The sequence below is a fragment of the Tenrec ecaudatus genome, chromosome 12 (genome assembly GCF_050624435.1).
Source record: "Tenrec ecaudatus isolate mTenEca1 chromosome 12, mTenEca1.hap1, whole genome shotgun sequence".
Classification (NCBI taxonomy): Eukaryota; Metazoa; Chordata; class Mammalia; order Afrosoricida; family Tenrecidae; genus Tenrec; species Tenrec ecaudatus.
In genome coordinates this window covers 35,232,289-35,248,599 of record NC_134541.1, presented here as the reverse complement: position 1 = coordinate 35,248,599, position 16,311 = coordinate 35,232,289, and the positions used below count along the sequence as shown (strand labels likewise).

At 46.6% G+C, this 16,311-nt stretch overlaps 2 protein-coding genes across 4 annotated transcripts in view; one reads left to right on the top strand and one right to left on the bottom strand.

The window, feature by feature from the left end:
* The window catches only part of RNF24 (ring finger protein 24), an 82,323-nt gene extending 70,556 nt beyond the window's left edge, over positions 1–11,767 (top strand). Inside the window, exons 3-6 of the mRNA XM_075563957.1 lie at positions 1,841–1,883; positions 4,121–4,162; positions 6,041–6,120; positions 6,899–11,767. Of these exons, the coding sequence (XP_075420072.1) occupies positions 1,841–1,883; positions 4,121–4,162; positions 6,041–6,120; positions 6,899–7,037 (304 nt within the window). The 3' untranslated portion in view covers positions 7,038–11,767. The remainder of the gene's footprint in view (positions 1–1,840; positions 1,884–4,120; positions 4,163–6,040; positions 6,121–6,898) is intronic.
* PANK2 (pantothenate kinase 2) overlaps positions 11,074–16,311 on the bottom strand; it is a 31,167-nt gene continuing 25,929 nt past the window's right edge. For all 3 annotated transcript variants that reach the window (XM_075563956.1, XM_075563952.1, XM_075563955.1), the window contains one exon: positions 11,074–14,889. In XM_075563956.1, coding sequence (XP_075420071.1) covers positions 14,839–14,889 — 51 coding nt within the window. In that variant the 3' untranslated portion in view covers positions 11,074–14,838. The remainder of the gene's footprint in view (positions 14,890–16,311) is intronic.

Sequence of the window (16,311 nt, the reverse complement as noted above, 5' to 3'; positions counted from 1 at the left end):
TTAAACTCATTCGCAGACAAGTTTGTATACATTTTAAAAATCTGAAAGATTCTATAGGTAAATAATTAGAATTACTAACTGAACTTTAAAAAGCGACTGGATACACAGTCAATAAGAAAATTGTGTATTGTAAAACCCAACCATTTGAATATTAAGTTATCTAAAATTTAAATATTTAAATTATTTTAATACTACTTTGAGTACCCAAACACACTGCCATCGAATCGATTCCAACTTAAAATGACTCTATATAGGATTTCAAGACTAAATCTTCATGGGAGCAGTCAACCTCAGCATTTTCCCACTGACTTTGCAGTTAGCTGTCCAGGGCCTAACACACAGGACCAACAGGTAGCATTAAAAAATACCAGGTACCTAGGAATCAATCTAATGAAAGATAAATAAGACCCCTACAGCGAAATATACAGAAAGAAATTAAAACACATCTCAGTAAATAGAGGATTATACTACGTCATGCATTAGAAAACTCAATCTTGTAAAAAGTTCCGATCTCTCTTACTTGATGTGTAAATTCCATGCGATCTCAGTCAAAATCCCAAGTTTTTGTGTTGCTGTGCACATCGACAGACTCATAAAAGGTATAGGGGATACCGAGGAACAAAACTAACCAAATGAGTCATTAAGAAGAACAAAGCTTGATTGCTGACACTGCCAGGTGTTGAAATTCGTTGCTCAGCCACATGACAGTAAAGCAATGCCTGGAGTCTTCGCCACACGCCAAGCGCCTCGTTTCTAAGTGCTCTTCTCCAGTAAAAAGAGCCAGGACTCCTTAGACCGTGGTTGGTCTCAGGGGAGGGGCAGGGGGAATCCAATGAGCTTGGGACAGCTTGAGGTGGACCCTAAGTAAGGAAATGCTTGGAAAAGAATAGGGACTTTGGGAAAGGATTTAGGAGTGCCTTAGAGGCCATAGCTAAATCTATATGAGCAACAAAATAATAATCATTTTGAATTCTAACCCGTAGACCTAAATGAGTCCCTACTAATAGAAATTAATAATTTAAGAGATCATGGAGGGGGGACACTCTTCCTTCCATAAGCATTTCAATTAATAAATATATAAGAAATTGAAATTTTTAAAAAATTATCATTAGGTCAACACTAGTAACAACATTCGTTGTAAGCAAGCTGATTGCTAAAATAAGTGGGCAAAAGCTTGAGAAAAAAAACAAGGTATTTCTATAGTTTCAACATCTCTCAAAATAGTCCAGAGGAGGAAGTATTAACTTTACAATGGAGAAACTGTACCTAAATGACCATGGTTAAAATGTCAAAGACTTGAAAGACCTGTACTGTCATAGAGTAGAAGAAATTTAGGAGATATAACAACTAAATGCAAGGTAGGATCATAGACTGGAGAGGGATATTAATGGAAAAAATCATGAAATTCAAATAGAGTCTGTGGTTCCTTAATGTTATATCGGTGTCAGTTTCTTACTGCATATTGACACCTAGATAGGTAAATAGATCAAAGGAACAGAGTAGAAACACTAGAAATGACCCCACGGAACAAATTTACCTGATTTACAATGTACATGCTACTGCATTACAGTAGGGAAAGGAAAGCCTTTTCAATAAATGATGGTGAGTCAATAAAAATCTATATAGAGGTAAACAGAAACTTGACTCCTGTTTCACATAAAAACCAATTTCAGATAAACTCTAGCCACCACTTCCTTCGGTATCCAGAAGTATCAACAAGTTTGTGGGGAAAATAAAATTTAAAGATCATGGAATTTTTCCATGGACTTTTTGAAGTGTCCCTATATGTTCTTATTTTTCAAGTTATCTTGGTATCTCATTGCTCATTTCTATCTTTTAGGCTAAGACATCAAGCACACAAAGAATTTTATGCCTACAAACAGGTATGATAAACTTCAGATTAGCTTTGGCTGTGGTTGGGTCTCCCTCTGCCCCCAACCCCACCCCATCCCGCAAAATAGGTATCTGTTCAGATATTAAGCTGGGGCTGGATTTACTCGTGTTCAGTTAGAATTTCATTTGCCAGCTTGCAGTACAAGCCAAACTGAATTCACTTTCTTAAACACCCTTCTTAAGTATTATTGGAAAGGTCAGGTGATATCATTTAAATGTTAGCCAACATTTGCTAAAATGCCGCTGCAGCTTGTAATCACTGAAGTTGCCGTGACATTCAGAAACCCCATTGAATGGATTTTTTACTGCCTTTTCCATTACAAGAAATACTCCTCTAGCTGATGGTCCTGCATGCTACACCGCTATCGTCTATCCCATTGTCTTTTCCCTTCAGTAGTTTCTTCTTTAAGTTCATAGTCTTGGCTTTTATGGAAGTCCAAGAAAAATTCGTGCTTTATTCCTGTATGTCCCCCATGAATATCAAACAGTGGGCCAAGATGTTTCTTGGTTCCCTTTGACCCTAAGCATAAAGTTATTTCTGCTGCCCTTATCTTTTAAAATCTTTTCCTTTTTCAATGTTCCATCCTATTTGGATTTTTAACCTTGCTGACACTGATATCATAAGTCCATGTCACCATTTTAAGATTACGTCTCTCTTTATCTTTTTAGAGATCTGAATTCATTAGCTAATGTCCTAGGTGCGCACACTGATGGGATCCTCAAGTAAAACCTCCACTCTTGCTTCCCTGTAGGTCCATGTAGGATTCCAAATCAGAATGGAATCTTACCTTTTTCTAAATGAATCTTTTTGTTGTTCTTTCTTGTCTCAGTCATAATCTTTTTTTTTTAAGATGTCACACTATTTTCTTTCTTTTTTTGAATCATTTTATTAGGGGCCCATGCAACTTTTATCACGATCCATACATACATCAATTGTGTAAAGCACATTTGTACATTCATTGCCCTCATCATTCTCAAAACATTTGCTCTCCACTTAAGCCCCTGCCATCAGCTCCTCATTTTCCCCTCCCTCCCTGCTCCCTCCCCCTTATGAACCCTTGCTAATTTATAAATTATTATTTTGTCATATCTTGCACTGTCCGACGTCTCCCTTCACCCACTTTTCTGTTGTCCGTGCCCCAGGGAGGAGGCCACATGAAGATCCTTTAATCGATTCCTCTCAGTCATAATCTTGACAGCCTGCAAGAGGACTCTATGTAGACTACCTGGAAAGTAAAATTGGTCTTGGTAGTCATTTTCAGGCTCACACTGACTAGGAGAGTTAATCAGGTCAGGAAACAGATAGTAAATTTGAGCTTTGAACTACACCAAAATAGAAATTTAGTACAGCCCTAAGAAGCTGGAAGATCGCCTCTGATTATAACTTCTGAAAAGGTGATTTGCCCTCCAAATCATGTCAGGTAAGATGCCCAATCATGAAGGATGCCTGTAAGACTCCCAAACTTGAGAGGTTGCCTTCAGATTTCACTTTTTGATTTTTCACTTCAAGATGACACACACCCTACTGAATTAAATATATTCTTTGGGGCAGGGCAAGGAATCTTTTTAAACAGCGTCACTTATCACCAAGTGAAATGGTTTAACTGGTGTCCAGTTTTTACAGAATCATGCCAGGGCTAGCACCTGGATGGATTTTAAGCCTATTACCATAACTATGGGTAGAACCAAAGTTTACTGAGGATGAAACCCACTGACAGTGAGTCGCTCCCTACTCATCGCCTGCCACCCTAGAGAGGGTTTCTGAACGTGTAAATCTTACAGGAACAGACCGTTGCATCCTGTGCTCCGCCAACAGTGCCATCTACTGAGGACAGTGATGTGTATATACTAACAACACACGATGGAGTATGCTTTTCATGTTTAATCCATTACTGACCCATCAGACCCTGCAACCAATTCTCCATTTACTGGCTCATGACTGACTTGGTTTCCTTGGTTAGTTTCACTTAGTCTAGATGGACGTATTGAAACACCTTTCCTTACATTTTTCTATTATCAAAGAGATTTGAAAATTACTTCTCAGGAGGATATTACATCCTTGCTTAAGTGTTGTTGTTTTTTTTAAGTGAGAATATTTTGTCACTCAAACTGTAAAAGAGATTCTTTCCACTAACTGAATATGAACAAAAATGAACTGTGTGCACAAAAGAAAATATTGTGAATATTATGAGAAACTTGCTAAATCACACATATTTTTGTCTTGCAGGTTATATTAAAAGAAAAAGTAAAAGAACTAAATCTGCATGAGGTAAGTTGAAGTAAAATGCTCTTGCATTTCAACAATTTTTAATCATATATCAAAAACACCAACCTTCATAGAATATTTGAGGATGAGCTCACATAAAAGTCAAATGTGTGAAGGTCATTACAGAGCAGATATGTAGAGTACCTATTTTTAATAGGGATGGTGCCAAGTATAAGGTTTCATAGCAGCAGAGATATCAATATGTAATATTCCCTCGTTATCCCTGCTAATTTTCTCTGTGCCGAAATCCACTTCATCTGGTATAGTTTAGCTACTCCAGCTCTCTTTTGATTAATGTTTGCATGGTATATCTTTTCCTTTTTTTCCCCCCTCTGCAATAACACATTCTTTTTCCCCCTTTGTCCTCCACCCCCACATACCAGCCCCCCCATCACATCCTTCCTCCTGAGACTCCAGTGAACATTAGAGTTGCGGGGGGGCCCATGGTGTTTGAGCCTCTGTTCATTTTCCTTTGGGGTGTTTTCTTCTCTGTGTTGGGACTGGGTAATTTCTATTGTTCTACCTTCCAGTGCCAGCATTTTCTTTTGTCCCATCCATTCTGGTAGTGACACTCCTAGGAAGGGGACAGGGGAAGTAGTGTCCTTCTTTTACAGATGAAGGCCTCTGAGAGGTGTCTTGATAGCAGGGATCCCACAGCTAGTGACTGTCTAAGCCAAGGTTAGCCGTCGATCCTGGTTTCTGCCCTGCTCTCCTGCTGTCTTGGCAGTGTTGCAGAAGCTGGCAAGACAACAGTTACCCATCTTCCTCCCTTGAAGATCCTGTCTGCTGTATACACATGCCCCTGAGAGCTCACTGGAGATGAATAGCCATAGTCATGGCCATTAAACACCAGACCCATCGGCCCTGCCTAGACCGTCATGTGGTCTAAGAAAACTGGGCTACATATTACAGGTTAAGAAACTAGTGACAGGCAATCCAGGTCAGCTGTCTGGGCAAGAAATGGTGCTGAAGATGGACAGAGACATCGCAGGAAGGAGTTCAGCATTGATCAGGAGACAGAAGGGGTCCAGCTCATCAGTGCAACTAACTTGGGCCCACATTCTGGCTATCCACTGCTCCACGGATTGGCTGCAGGCAGGATAGCTACTTCCTGGTGCTCCTGTTTGCCTTTTGCTCACCTGTGAGCTGGTGAATGCAAGCATGCAAGCATCCATGTGCAGGGGTATGTGCCCAAGAAGTGGTGGTTAGCACTCAGCACCAGGGTGGGAAGGGAAAGAGCACTATTACCCCATCGGTATTTCGGTGGCTCTTGAATAACGTGTTTTATGTGACAAATTACAGCCATGAACAGGACAAAGTGGGAGGCTTCAGGAGCTGAAAATAGCAGATTACCTCAGGCAGGGCCAGCTGTGGTTCCCACAGTGCAAGAGCTGGCGAAAGAAGACCCTAGCACAAGCCACCCTCGCATACTCTTCCACATGGTACCCCAGGAAGCTCGAAGAACATTGCCTTTGTAGACGAGGCTGCAGGGGGAGTGGTTGCTCTGGGTTGACTCAGCAACCCCCTCTGACCCCTGAATCCAGCATGTGCAGGTCCCCAGTCAGGGGCTGTGCTGCTGGAGCAAGTGCAGTCTCTCTTCACACTGTGGACCGTTGACTAGGTGAGAGCGAGCCAAAGCACTCTCCAGGTGTTCTGGGTAAAGGAAGCTGCCTCTTGCTGTCTGTCTTCTGTCCACCATGTAGGATATATGGTAGGATGAGCTTAAGACTGCTTCAGAGGACAATGGTCCTCAGAGCCCTGTGTCTCCCTAGAGAGCTGATGGAGGTGTGCTCAAGTCTCCTTAGTGGCCTGCACTCTTACTCTGTAGGCGAGGACAGTACTTAGCAAACACATTCCCTCACGAGTGACTTTGTCTTTCAGCTCTGTGCAGTGTGTCTCGAAGACTTCAAGCCTCGAGATGAGCTTGGGATTTGTCCGTGTAAGCACGCCTTCCACAGAAAGTGAGTATTGCTGGGGAGTTGTGCCATGGGGCCTGAGGTACCCTGGTCCCTTCCTCTGTGCCTTTGGGGCAGTGCAGATGAGCTTGTTAACTTGGCAGTTGGTCTGCAATGCAGAAAGTGGGGAGAAGCAGGTTATGTGTACGTGCTGTTAGGAAGGATGAGGTTGATGTAACATGACCACCACAGCAAGGCTGTGGACAGAGAGCCAGACCAACCCACACCTCTCTGGAATCCAGGTTATTAATAGCCATTTAGCTGGAACTTTCCAGTGAGAGTTTCCATCTAAAATGGTCTTAGTCAAAGCCATAGTTCTATCAAAATAAATGAAATCCAGATGTACATGGTTATGTGGGATGGGTTCCTCCCCCTTCTAGACCTCTGAAGGGATCTGCCAGCATCCTGCCTTCTGAATTGCTTCGTATTTCTATTCAGAGTAGTCGTTTCTCCCACTCCCCACCCCTCTTCAAAGGTACTCACCCTTCTTTGGGACGTTGGCCAGGGCTGAGGGTGTGACATGCTCTGCTGGCTATGGCTTCTTAGTGTCACCTCTGGAAGATGGGGAGCTCTGGTTCCTCCAGAGCATAGGATGCCTCCTGCACCTAACGGTCCCGCTCCTCAGGACCACACAGCCAGGCTGCTGAGCGCTTTGGCTGGCCACAGCAGCACGCTGGCTCTGGGTGGCAGATGCGCTCAGTGTACACCCAACAGCTGAGCAGTGGGCAAGGGCCGCCGTGAGCATGGGGCTAACGCCTTCCTCCTGTGGTGTCTTACTCTGCAGGTGCCTTATTAAGTGGCTGGAGGTGCGGAAAGTGTGTCCGTTGTGCAACATGCCCGTTCTCCAGCTGGCCCAGCTGCACAGTAAGCAGGTCCGTGGACCCCCTCAGGGGCCCCTCCCTGGGGCAGAGAACATTGTATAGCTCACCACCAGGATCAGACTGTTACAGGAGACACCGTCCGCGTGGAGCCAGGAGAAACGCCAGCGGGCTCTGGGGTGACTGCTCTACCTGAGGCACCAGCTGCCACTTCCTCTGCCTCATGAAGAACTCTTGGGCCAGCCAAGCTGGAAAGCCACACGTCTGGGTCTTGTGACAACCAAAGCACTCTGACACTACCCCGTGCCAGAAGAGGAGTGGTCGTGGCTGTGGGCGGGGTTCAGGAAGCTCCTGAGGGTCTCCACCACCTTCGTCACAGTCTCCCAGACCCGTCATGCTGAACCTTTACCGAGTAGAAGGGATGGTAAACCAGTGTGAGGAAAGGGAATTGAGGACAGGTCTTTGGGACACACAGCTGAGCTTCTATGCAGGCTATGCATGTCTTCGCAGCAGCAACCCCCAGTAGTCCGTGCGCCGCACACACCAGCAGTACCTCATCCAAAGTAGGACCGCGCACCCATGGTTGGTGGGCAGTGCCAACGAGGCTCTTCATTTAGTTCCTTCACTAGGGCCATTGTGCAAGGCCCGTGACCCAGTTCCTTCCGTCAGGTTCGCAACACCTGCTTTCAGATCATCTTAGCTGAGAGCATTTGATGCTGCAAAGCTGTTTCCACCTGTCATTTCCAAGCCTCCACTCACTGTTGAGGCACCCTGCTCAAGCCACCTTTCAGGAGCCCCAGCGGGAGGTGGTTCGGATCCTCCGCAGTCCCTGTGTGACTCTGCCGGAGCCAGAGTGCTAGTTCCAGGGGAGCTGCTGCCCTGGAAGCCCACTGGGAAGGGTAATCTTTCTGAAACAAGGTTGCGGGTACTGACAGCCCCCCTCCATCCTGTACTCTAGATTCCCCAAAAAAAAAATTTTAAAGCATCCTAAGTCAGATCCCACCATAATTCTAAAATCCACTTGAAATTGTAAATACTTTCAGGAACCTCCCGCCGGGCTGTTCACCCTCTGGTGGTACCCAGTCAGTGTTTGGACTTTTGATAACTAATATGTGTCTTTATAGGAGAGATGCATGCTGCTCTTTGGCTTTTTCTGTCCAACTTTTCTAGATGTGACTCAGAGTCCCTTAGGATTCATGAAGTTTGTGTATATTAGCTGTGTGAAGTGGCAGTGGGTCAGCTAGAAAGTTCCTGTCCACAGCCCTGCTCTCCATCCTGCCCTGCCACAGGAGCGCCTGCCTCAGCCCCTGGTCAACTGCTTCCCAGCCCTGCTCCACCTCACAAATGGGAAAGGGGTCAACTTGGTCTGTGGGAAAGGAGGGAGCTTTGCTGCATGTCTCCAGAAATTTTGTTATTTTTTTGGAATTCAACCTCTGCCATCTTTAAGTGGAGAGGGAACTTGACCTTGGCTCAGGTGGCTGAGGTCAGAGGAGGAAAATCCCCACTGGCCTAGGAGCATGCTGGGCAGACTCCAGCCTGGAAAGTTACAGCTCCTGTTGGTTGGAGTTGGCGGTTTGCTCTGTATGAGCTGTGCATGGTATGCTATTTGGACTGCCTCCTAAGCAGGGAAGTGTGGAACCCTTTCGTATGAAAGCCTTAGCCTGTTTGGCATCCATGAAAAGAACTCTTTGTATTCCCCTCCTTTCCCCGTCTGTGTTCTCTGTTTGTAGTACAATAGAGTCAAATGCTGCGAAACACACCGTTTTCAGTGACATGTTTTCAGTGACCATTGTCAGAAACAGGCTTGCTTCGGGACCGCCTCATTCATGGCCAACACCCATGGTTTTCCGTGGGTTGAATGGCCTCTGGATACACGCCCTCTTCATCCCGGGACTCTGATAAGAACGCAGTTTTAGTCCTCAGAGGACCTCTAGAGGTCAGTACTGTAAATGCCTTCGGCTGAGCGTTCGTAGATGGCACTTTCACTAGTTTCCTGTCCTTTTACCAGGACCCTGTAATCTGTAGGGAGAAACAGATTCCCCCATTTCGCCGCCACAAGCTAATGGCAAATTGTTGTGCCAGATGGGAAGCCCTAGACCAGAGGAACAGCTGAGGCCAGCTGTTGGAGAAGTCCAATGTGGCACATTCCCCCACCCCGGCAAGTGGTTGTGCTGTGCTGCCAGCCCTCGCCTGGTGCATCACTCTGGGTCCCACCACTCAGTGCCCCACTTCAGATCCTCTTCAGGACGCTCCTGTGCATCTGCATCGATGAGTACGAAGCCAGCCAGGTTTACAGCCTTTCTGAATCAAATCAGGTTTTTGTGAATAACCTTGGACCTTCATCAGGGTGCTCACTAAAGGAGTTAGGGATCCTGTATACTCCTGGCTTAGACTCAGACCTGATAGTGGGTCAGCCTTTCTGCATGTGTGGGTGTGTAGCTAATGAGCACCTGTTGTTTCTGTATCGATACACTGGTCTGCTTGGGCCACTAGTTGCACTTTCTCTTAAGGGGGTTTGAGGCTCAACGATGGGATGGCACTAACATGCTGAGTGGACCCTCATTCATCCCCACCTGAAACCCACCATCTCCAGTGCCAAAGCACTTCTTGGTTGACTTTAGGAACAGGAAACAAGCCCAACCAGATCCGTCCGTAGCAGAATAGGCAGAAGACCCTAATTCTCATTAGTTGCTTTTCTTTACCAGTGTGATTTGATTAGGTCTATGCCTGGTAGAGGTCCAGTTGGGGAGAAAAGTGACAGAAGAGACCAGAGGGGGCATGACATAACCTCTTTAGAAAATCTGGGTTCAGGGGTGCAAATAAGGAGGGTGGGGTGTGCCATCACTGCCTCATTCCTTTTTCTGGACAAATCTTGACAAATGATCTTTTTTTCCCCCAATGCCCAACCGATCAAGTCCATCTAGAGTGACTTGGGGCTCAGTTCAACCCATGGCCAACTCTGGGCCACAGTCAGGAATAACTGCCACCTTCTGGTTTTATATCACGTATGCCCCTGACAGATAGAGGTGTCCCCCACTCTACACATCCAGTAGTTGGGAGGGTTCTTGCATATCTGCCCACAGCAAGCACAGGGTCTCTTCCATTTCTCGTGTATCCTTTGGAACTGGTCACTCATATATACAAACTACAATCGGGATTTGTCTTTTACTGTGAACCAGAGGCAAGGGACCATTCATATTCATAAGAGAATCATCCCCCAATGTCAGAGTATCTAAAAAGTGAACCAAGAATTGATGTTTGTAGTCAGTTTGGGGACAAGGTATATATGTATGTATGCAGGATTGCAATACACTAAGCCAGACATTGCAGCCCCTCCATCCTTACACTGGCCTGGCACAAGCAGTTTGTGAAGAGCAGGCCACTCTCCAAGAGTTTAGCTGCCTTTGAAGGTCCCTAACAAGCTGCAAGGCATCCCCACCCTGGCCAGGATTGGCCGAGAGCCACCAGCCATGCTTGGGTTGCAATGTGGTCTCTGGTGAACACCCATGTTTTTTGAGGTAAGAGTTCTTGTTTCATGGGCACACTTCAGCTGCTGAATCTCCAGAGTGAAACACAGGGAGGCCTCCATCTGTCCAGTTTGTACGTTTGCCTCTCCCTCATTCTTGGTACATAAACTTTCAAGATGCTTCCTGTAACCCTCCTCCCTTGGCCCATCATTTCCACTTGACATTATCCCATTACTTAAGGTACAGTGATTAACAATTTCAACTAACCAAAGGAGTGGTTTGAGCCCACAGCTTCTCAGACATTGTAGCAGGTTTTAGGAATCCACTGGGGCATGTCAATAATGTCCAGTGGAGTTGGAATCAACTACACCCACAGTTAAGGGGCTCATTTCTGCCCCTGCAGATGAGTTAAATATAAGCTGCTTCTTTCAAGTAGCTCATTACAGAAAGGGCCTTAGACTCGAGCCTCCCCAGCCTCATACAAGCCAAGCCTGTTTTTAAGAGGTCCACCCACTTGATACATCTGCCACCTGGATCAGAAGTACTTCTTGGTCCCCACCCTAGAAGCTTAGAAGTTGTGTGCACCCCTCCATCCTGTCACCTACAGACTCTGGCCTTGCTTCGCCTTACTTTCATTGTTAGGAATATGAATAAAGGAGACTGGTACATGTTGGTGGGCTTTACAGCAGCTTTTATTATGTAAGAGTAAGGTTCCCATCTGCCGTGGGCCGAGTGGAAGGGACGATCAGGAAGAGAAAGGCTTATGCAGTTAAAATTTTCCAATTCAGCTTTGGAACCCAGAATGATGCCGTTTTTATTCCACTTTTGGATCCAGTCCCAACTTTTGTGATGCTTTTGAACAGCTAGATTGCAGGGGCGTGAACCTAGCCTGTGTCACAAGACGCTTTTTGATGACTCTCTGGGTCCCCAGCATCAACCCGGCCAACCATTTTGAGCAGCTGTACATCACTCACCTGCCCCTTCTACAAAGCCTGGCTAGGCCAGGGGTACAGATGTGGCCAGTGTTAAACGTTCCTCCTGGTGGTAGCGGTCTTCCAAGAAAATGCTGGACTCTCATCCCGGGGTCACTTGACACATTATTGCCAAGGGGTTCACTTTAGTCTTGTAGCTTCCCCCCCTCTGGGAGTCACTAGAAATTCTATCACCCTTTCAAAAAAGGTTTATGAAATGCTGACGCTCAGATTTCATAGACGTGTTTGTACACTAAGAATTCTGCAGCAGAATATTTTTAAACATTTGCCATTTTATAAGCTATATTTTTGTATATTTAATTGCTATTTTAAAATTCTAATGCATTTTTTCTAATCATTCTTGTTAAAAACCAACATGCATGTAATTGATGTAAACAAATGTAAATAGAGATTTTAAAAATACTTTATGTTGAGCACATGCCCTGGTCACTCACCCTTGATGCCTACAAACCGAGTGAGGTCTAACCCAACAGCTGGGGGTTAGTCACAGGTGAGCGTGATGGAGAAACCTGTGGACTGCTCCTGGGTGTCAGGGGCTTGGCTTGGGCTGTGAGCAGCCACGAGGGGCAGGATTGGGGGGGGAGGGGGTAGAGGGTAGGTGCAGAGCTCAGGAGCACAGCCAGGTGGTCTGCCGTGGCTCCAGGTGTAGCCTTAGTTTTTGAAGCAGGAGCTTGATCCCTAAGCAACCACACATCTTGAGAACTCCCCACCCCAACACTCCAGCCATGAACTCCAAGACCATTTCTTATCTGCTTAAGAAATAACCCATCACCCTAAATTCTCCATTAGCTATTGCTGTTCTGACCGCCACTCATCCCTTAGACCTCTACAGTTCTGCTTCAGGGTAACTTCCTGTGGTCTGCCACTTGACTGTCCCCTTCCCTGCTGACCTGCAGAAATCTACCCACCCACCCCCACTCCTGTTCCTGAACCACTCAAAAAGTCCCCCTCTGACCACTCTTCATTTTGTTCACTTCTGGCCATCTGCCCCTACCTTCTGCACCTGGAATAAGACCACAGGACCCTCACTGGGCTCACTGCCTCTATAATGAGGGCAGTGTAGGGGCATGACTGGAAGGCGGAAGGCACAGCCACAATAGTGGCTTAAACCTGGTGGTAGGATGTCTGGGAATTCCACTGACATGCATCTCAAGCCGAGGGGGTGGGAGAAGACTGCCAGCGGCAGCTTCTGTGCGCGCCTGGCATATGCCCAGATGGCCTTGGAAAGTGCGCATAGTGAGAAGGCAGGGCTGCAGGCGGCCGGGACTAAGCCTGGGCAGTTTCTGTCTCTAAGAACTGGCGGTCCTGCTGTGCTTAACTGAGGAAGCTCAGCTCATGAAATGACCATTAAATTTACTAACGGGATTCCCTAAGGACTGCCCTATCCTAGTGTAAGAGTGGGCTGGGAATAAAGTGGGAAGTGAAGAAACAGACAGCCATTCAAGAGAAGGAAGTGGTGGGTCAGTGGAGATTGGAAGTTAACATCAAGCTGAAGAGTTGTTCTGGTGTCTGAAATCAGATGATGCTTGTGGTTCAAGTCCAGTTCAGCCAGTTTTATCAGATATGGGGCAAATTTGACAGTCCTTCCTGTTGGATTGCTACAAAGGTTGAATGAACTGATCTACATCAAGCACCTGTTACACCATCCGCTAAGTACAGCAGTGACTAGCAAGAGCTTCAGCAGAGGCCGCCCTCCCCAACCCTGAAAAAGGTGGGGGGGGGTGGCAGAGGGACAGGTCTGCGTGAGCACTCCTGGCTTCTACTTATTCTGAAAAGCAAGATTGCCATCTGCTGGGGGGGTGGGGGGTGTTCCATCTAGTCATCCTGGGGCACGAGGGACTGGAGCTCAGAATGGGGAGTCCTGGGACCACCAGGAGCTCAGCTGGAACAGTCAAAGGGGAGGAGGCAGCACTGAGGGGACAGGGCAGATCCAGTGGGGGCCTGGGGAGCTGAAAGGGGTGCAGCTGTAAGAAGACCATCGCTGAGGCCCTAGGACCGCTCCAATGACCACCCACAGCTAATTTCCACTGAAGCCCTGCCTCAGCAGCACTCCCAACCCATAGACACGTCAAGAGCCCCCATCCCATCCCACTCCAGGAGGCAACCTTGCCAGTCTGGCTTTCACCCTCAACTCAGGCCCCAGGTATGTACCTCTGCAACTCCCGTAACTACCACATGAGCCTAGTACAAGCAAGAACCAAGGATCCAGGCAGAGAGCCAGCCATTTTCTAGGTCCCTGTCAGTCTGAGGGGCCAGCATGCTTCCCCACCCCCACAGGCTGCACAACAGAACCTTGGCTTTCCCTTCAAGACTAAAGGCCAGTTTACCTAGGCCTTTCCCTGCCTACAATATTGATGCAGGCACCAACTAACGTAAGATACTTAAGTTACATTATCTCCAAGGACTTTAAATGATTTTACACAGCATCAATAAAGCTTCCAAGTAAAGCCCTACACCCAGGTTCCATCGTGAAGCCTCGGATCTTCTCCAGCGTTGCTCAGCATGGGCAGCCCACCATACCAGCCTGCTAGATAATTTCGGCAAGAGCTGGAGGCCCTGGACACTGAGGAAGTCCACGGGGAAACCAGGTTGGGCTCCCTCAAGAACAGTCAACCTGCTCACCAGTGTTCAATCTCCAAACATCTGAAGTCCACGTGTGTACTCAGCCTGAAATAGGTGGGCTCTCCACAGTTCCCTGTACAGACAGCCCTTCTTGTCTTTAGGCACACGTCCAGCATGTTTTTCCTACTGGTGGTTTTCATGCATGAAGCAGGCAGCCCTGCCCTGTCCCCTGCCTATTTATGCCCTGGGAAGAAGCCTGGTCTTTCCAAACAGGCCTTTCCCAGGACAACCTGGAACCAACTGTCCTTCCAAAAGTTGCTTCATTGCAAAGCTTCTTCAGTTAGACAATTACCCTGGTCAATGAACTTTGCAGAAATTTGGAATGAAACACTTTTTTCAATACTTTGACACAAAGGCAGAATGCACACAAGTACTGATCTCCAAGGCCAGCGTAACACAACTGTCATTAGATTAGAACGAAGGCTGCTGTACTTGTAGCCAGTTCAAACAGGGAGCCCCCCACCACCACCACCCCCACCCCTACCAGCAGCTGAAGGCACCCAGACCAGCTCTGGCCTGGTGTCTCCAGTGTGTGCTGCTGAGATGTGGAAACGACCGGCACGTCTGGGTGGGCTATTCTTTAGCGAGACCCAAGTCAGCCAGTCCTCACTGTGATGGACATGGGTCATTTGTTCTTTTTTTTTTTTTTAATACATCCTTACTGGTGACTAGTTTTGACTGAATCATCTTGATGACTTAGAAAAATACACTTGTCCGTCTTGATTTGATTCAGTTAGTGTGCAATCACAAAAATGAATGTCTCAGCAAACATAAGTCCACAGATAACAGTGTGGAAGGTTCCAGAAAGCCCTCCCCAGGTAACGATCAGGGGATCTTCAACAGCTCAAGGAGTGCGCCAACTGCTCCAAAGTAACCCTGGGGGGAAAAAATAGACACACTAAAAATAAGAGCCACTCTCTGTAGACATGGGTAAGTGAATTCTATGATTAGTAGTGTGAAAGCTAACATTCTACTTGATCCCTGAGCTCTCACAAGGCCAGCTTCTGGCTAGGAAACCGGGGGCACCCAGGCTGAGATAGGGACTTGGATGTAGAAGACACAGAGCAAGGCAAACTAGAGGTTGGCAGCAACCCCGCTACCTCTGGGAAGAGATGATGCTTTGGCTATGTCCTGGAGAACGAGGACATGGGAACCAACAGAGACCTGGAACATTTCCAGATTACGATAGAATCAAAGTGAGATTGCTCATGGAATCCAACGAAGCAAGAGAAGCCAGCAGGGACAGGTTGCAGAGGGTGAAGGACCTGACTGGACTGGAGGTGGAGTTGATTTCAAGACTCACTTCAAGAGGGAGCTGACAATGGGTAGGAGGCTTAGATAAGTGTCACCACCAGAGAACAGAGACATTGGAGCGAGAGATGCAAAGATGGGGAATTTTTCCCACACAGGCTGTGGAAGGTTTAGGATACCCAAGAGAGTCAGCTGTACCTAGTTGGAACTGGCTGGCTGACGCTAGAGCAGGTGTGAGGATCAGGACAGGTAGTTGAGGAGGGGATAATGTGTTGGGGGCAGGGAACGCACAGAACAAATAAGTCTGAGGAACGAGTTACTCAAGCATGAGAGAGAAGCAGCAGCTAGAGAAGAAATGACACACCACCTCTCACTGAGGTCAATACAACCAAGCAAGCGCAAACACCTCCACCAAAAGGACAGCAAGCAGCCAATGACAGAAGAAAATGCCAGCAGGAATCAGAGACGAATCCACAATGAGGCCCATATCAAGGTCTTCAAAGTATGAGATCAGGTATAAGAGGGCTGAGAATGGACAGAGGCACACCCGGAGAGACTTCTTGTTGGGGTTAGATAAAAACTAATGGTCTCTCCAATATAAAGAACTTGGGTACAGTTCCTCTTTCCAGAAAAGCTTACCAATAAGCATGTGGCCAAACAATAGAGGCTAAAGGCTCCCCTGAATGCCACTATTTTGTGGCCACTTTACTCTGTGTTGTGACAAGAGGCTAGAAACTAGTAACAGCTGAACAAGATACAACAAAGTTCGACCTACCCAATCATAGAGCATACAGGTCAAGGCTGTACATTTTACATTTTGTTGTATACGTTTTATCTTTTCAAACAAAATAAGTAAAAAAGTTAACCATCATACTGAGTTCCACTGAAGACTTAGAACTTACTGAAGTAAAAGATAAAGACTTGTTACAAGCTCTGAAGTGCTGAGATAGAAGAGGTTTGAGAAGATGGTAGAAAAAGGCTTGAGAAAAACCTATACATAAAGTGAAGCGCCTTTAGTGTGAAGGCAGGAAAAAAACACCAGACTCA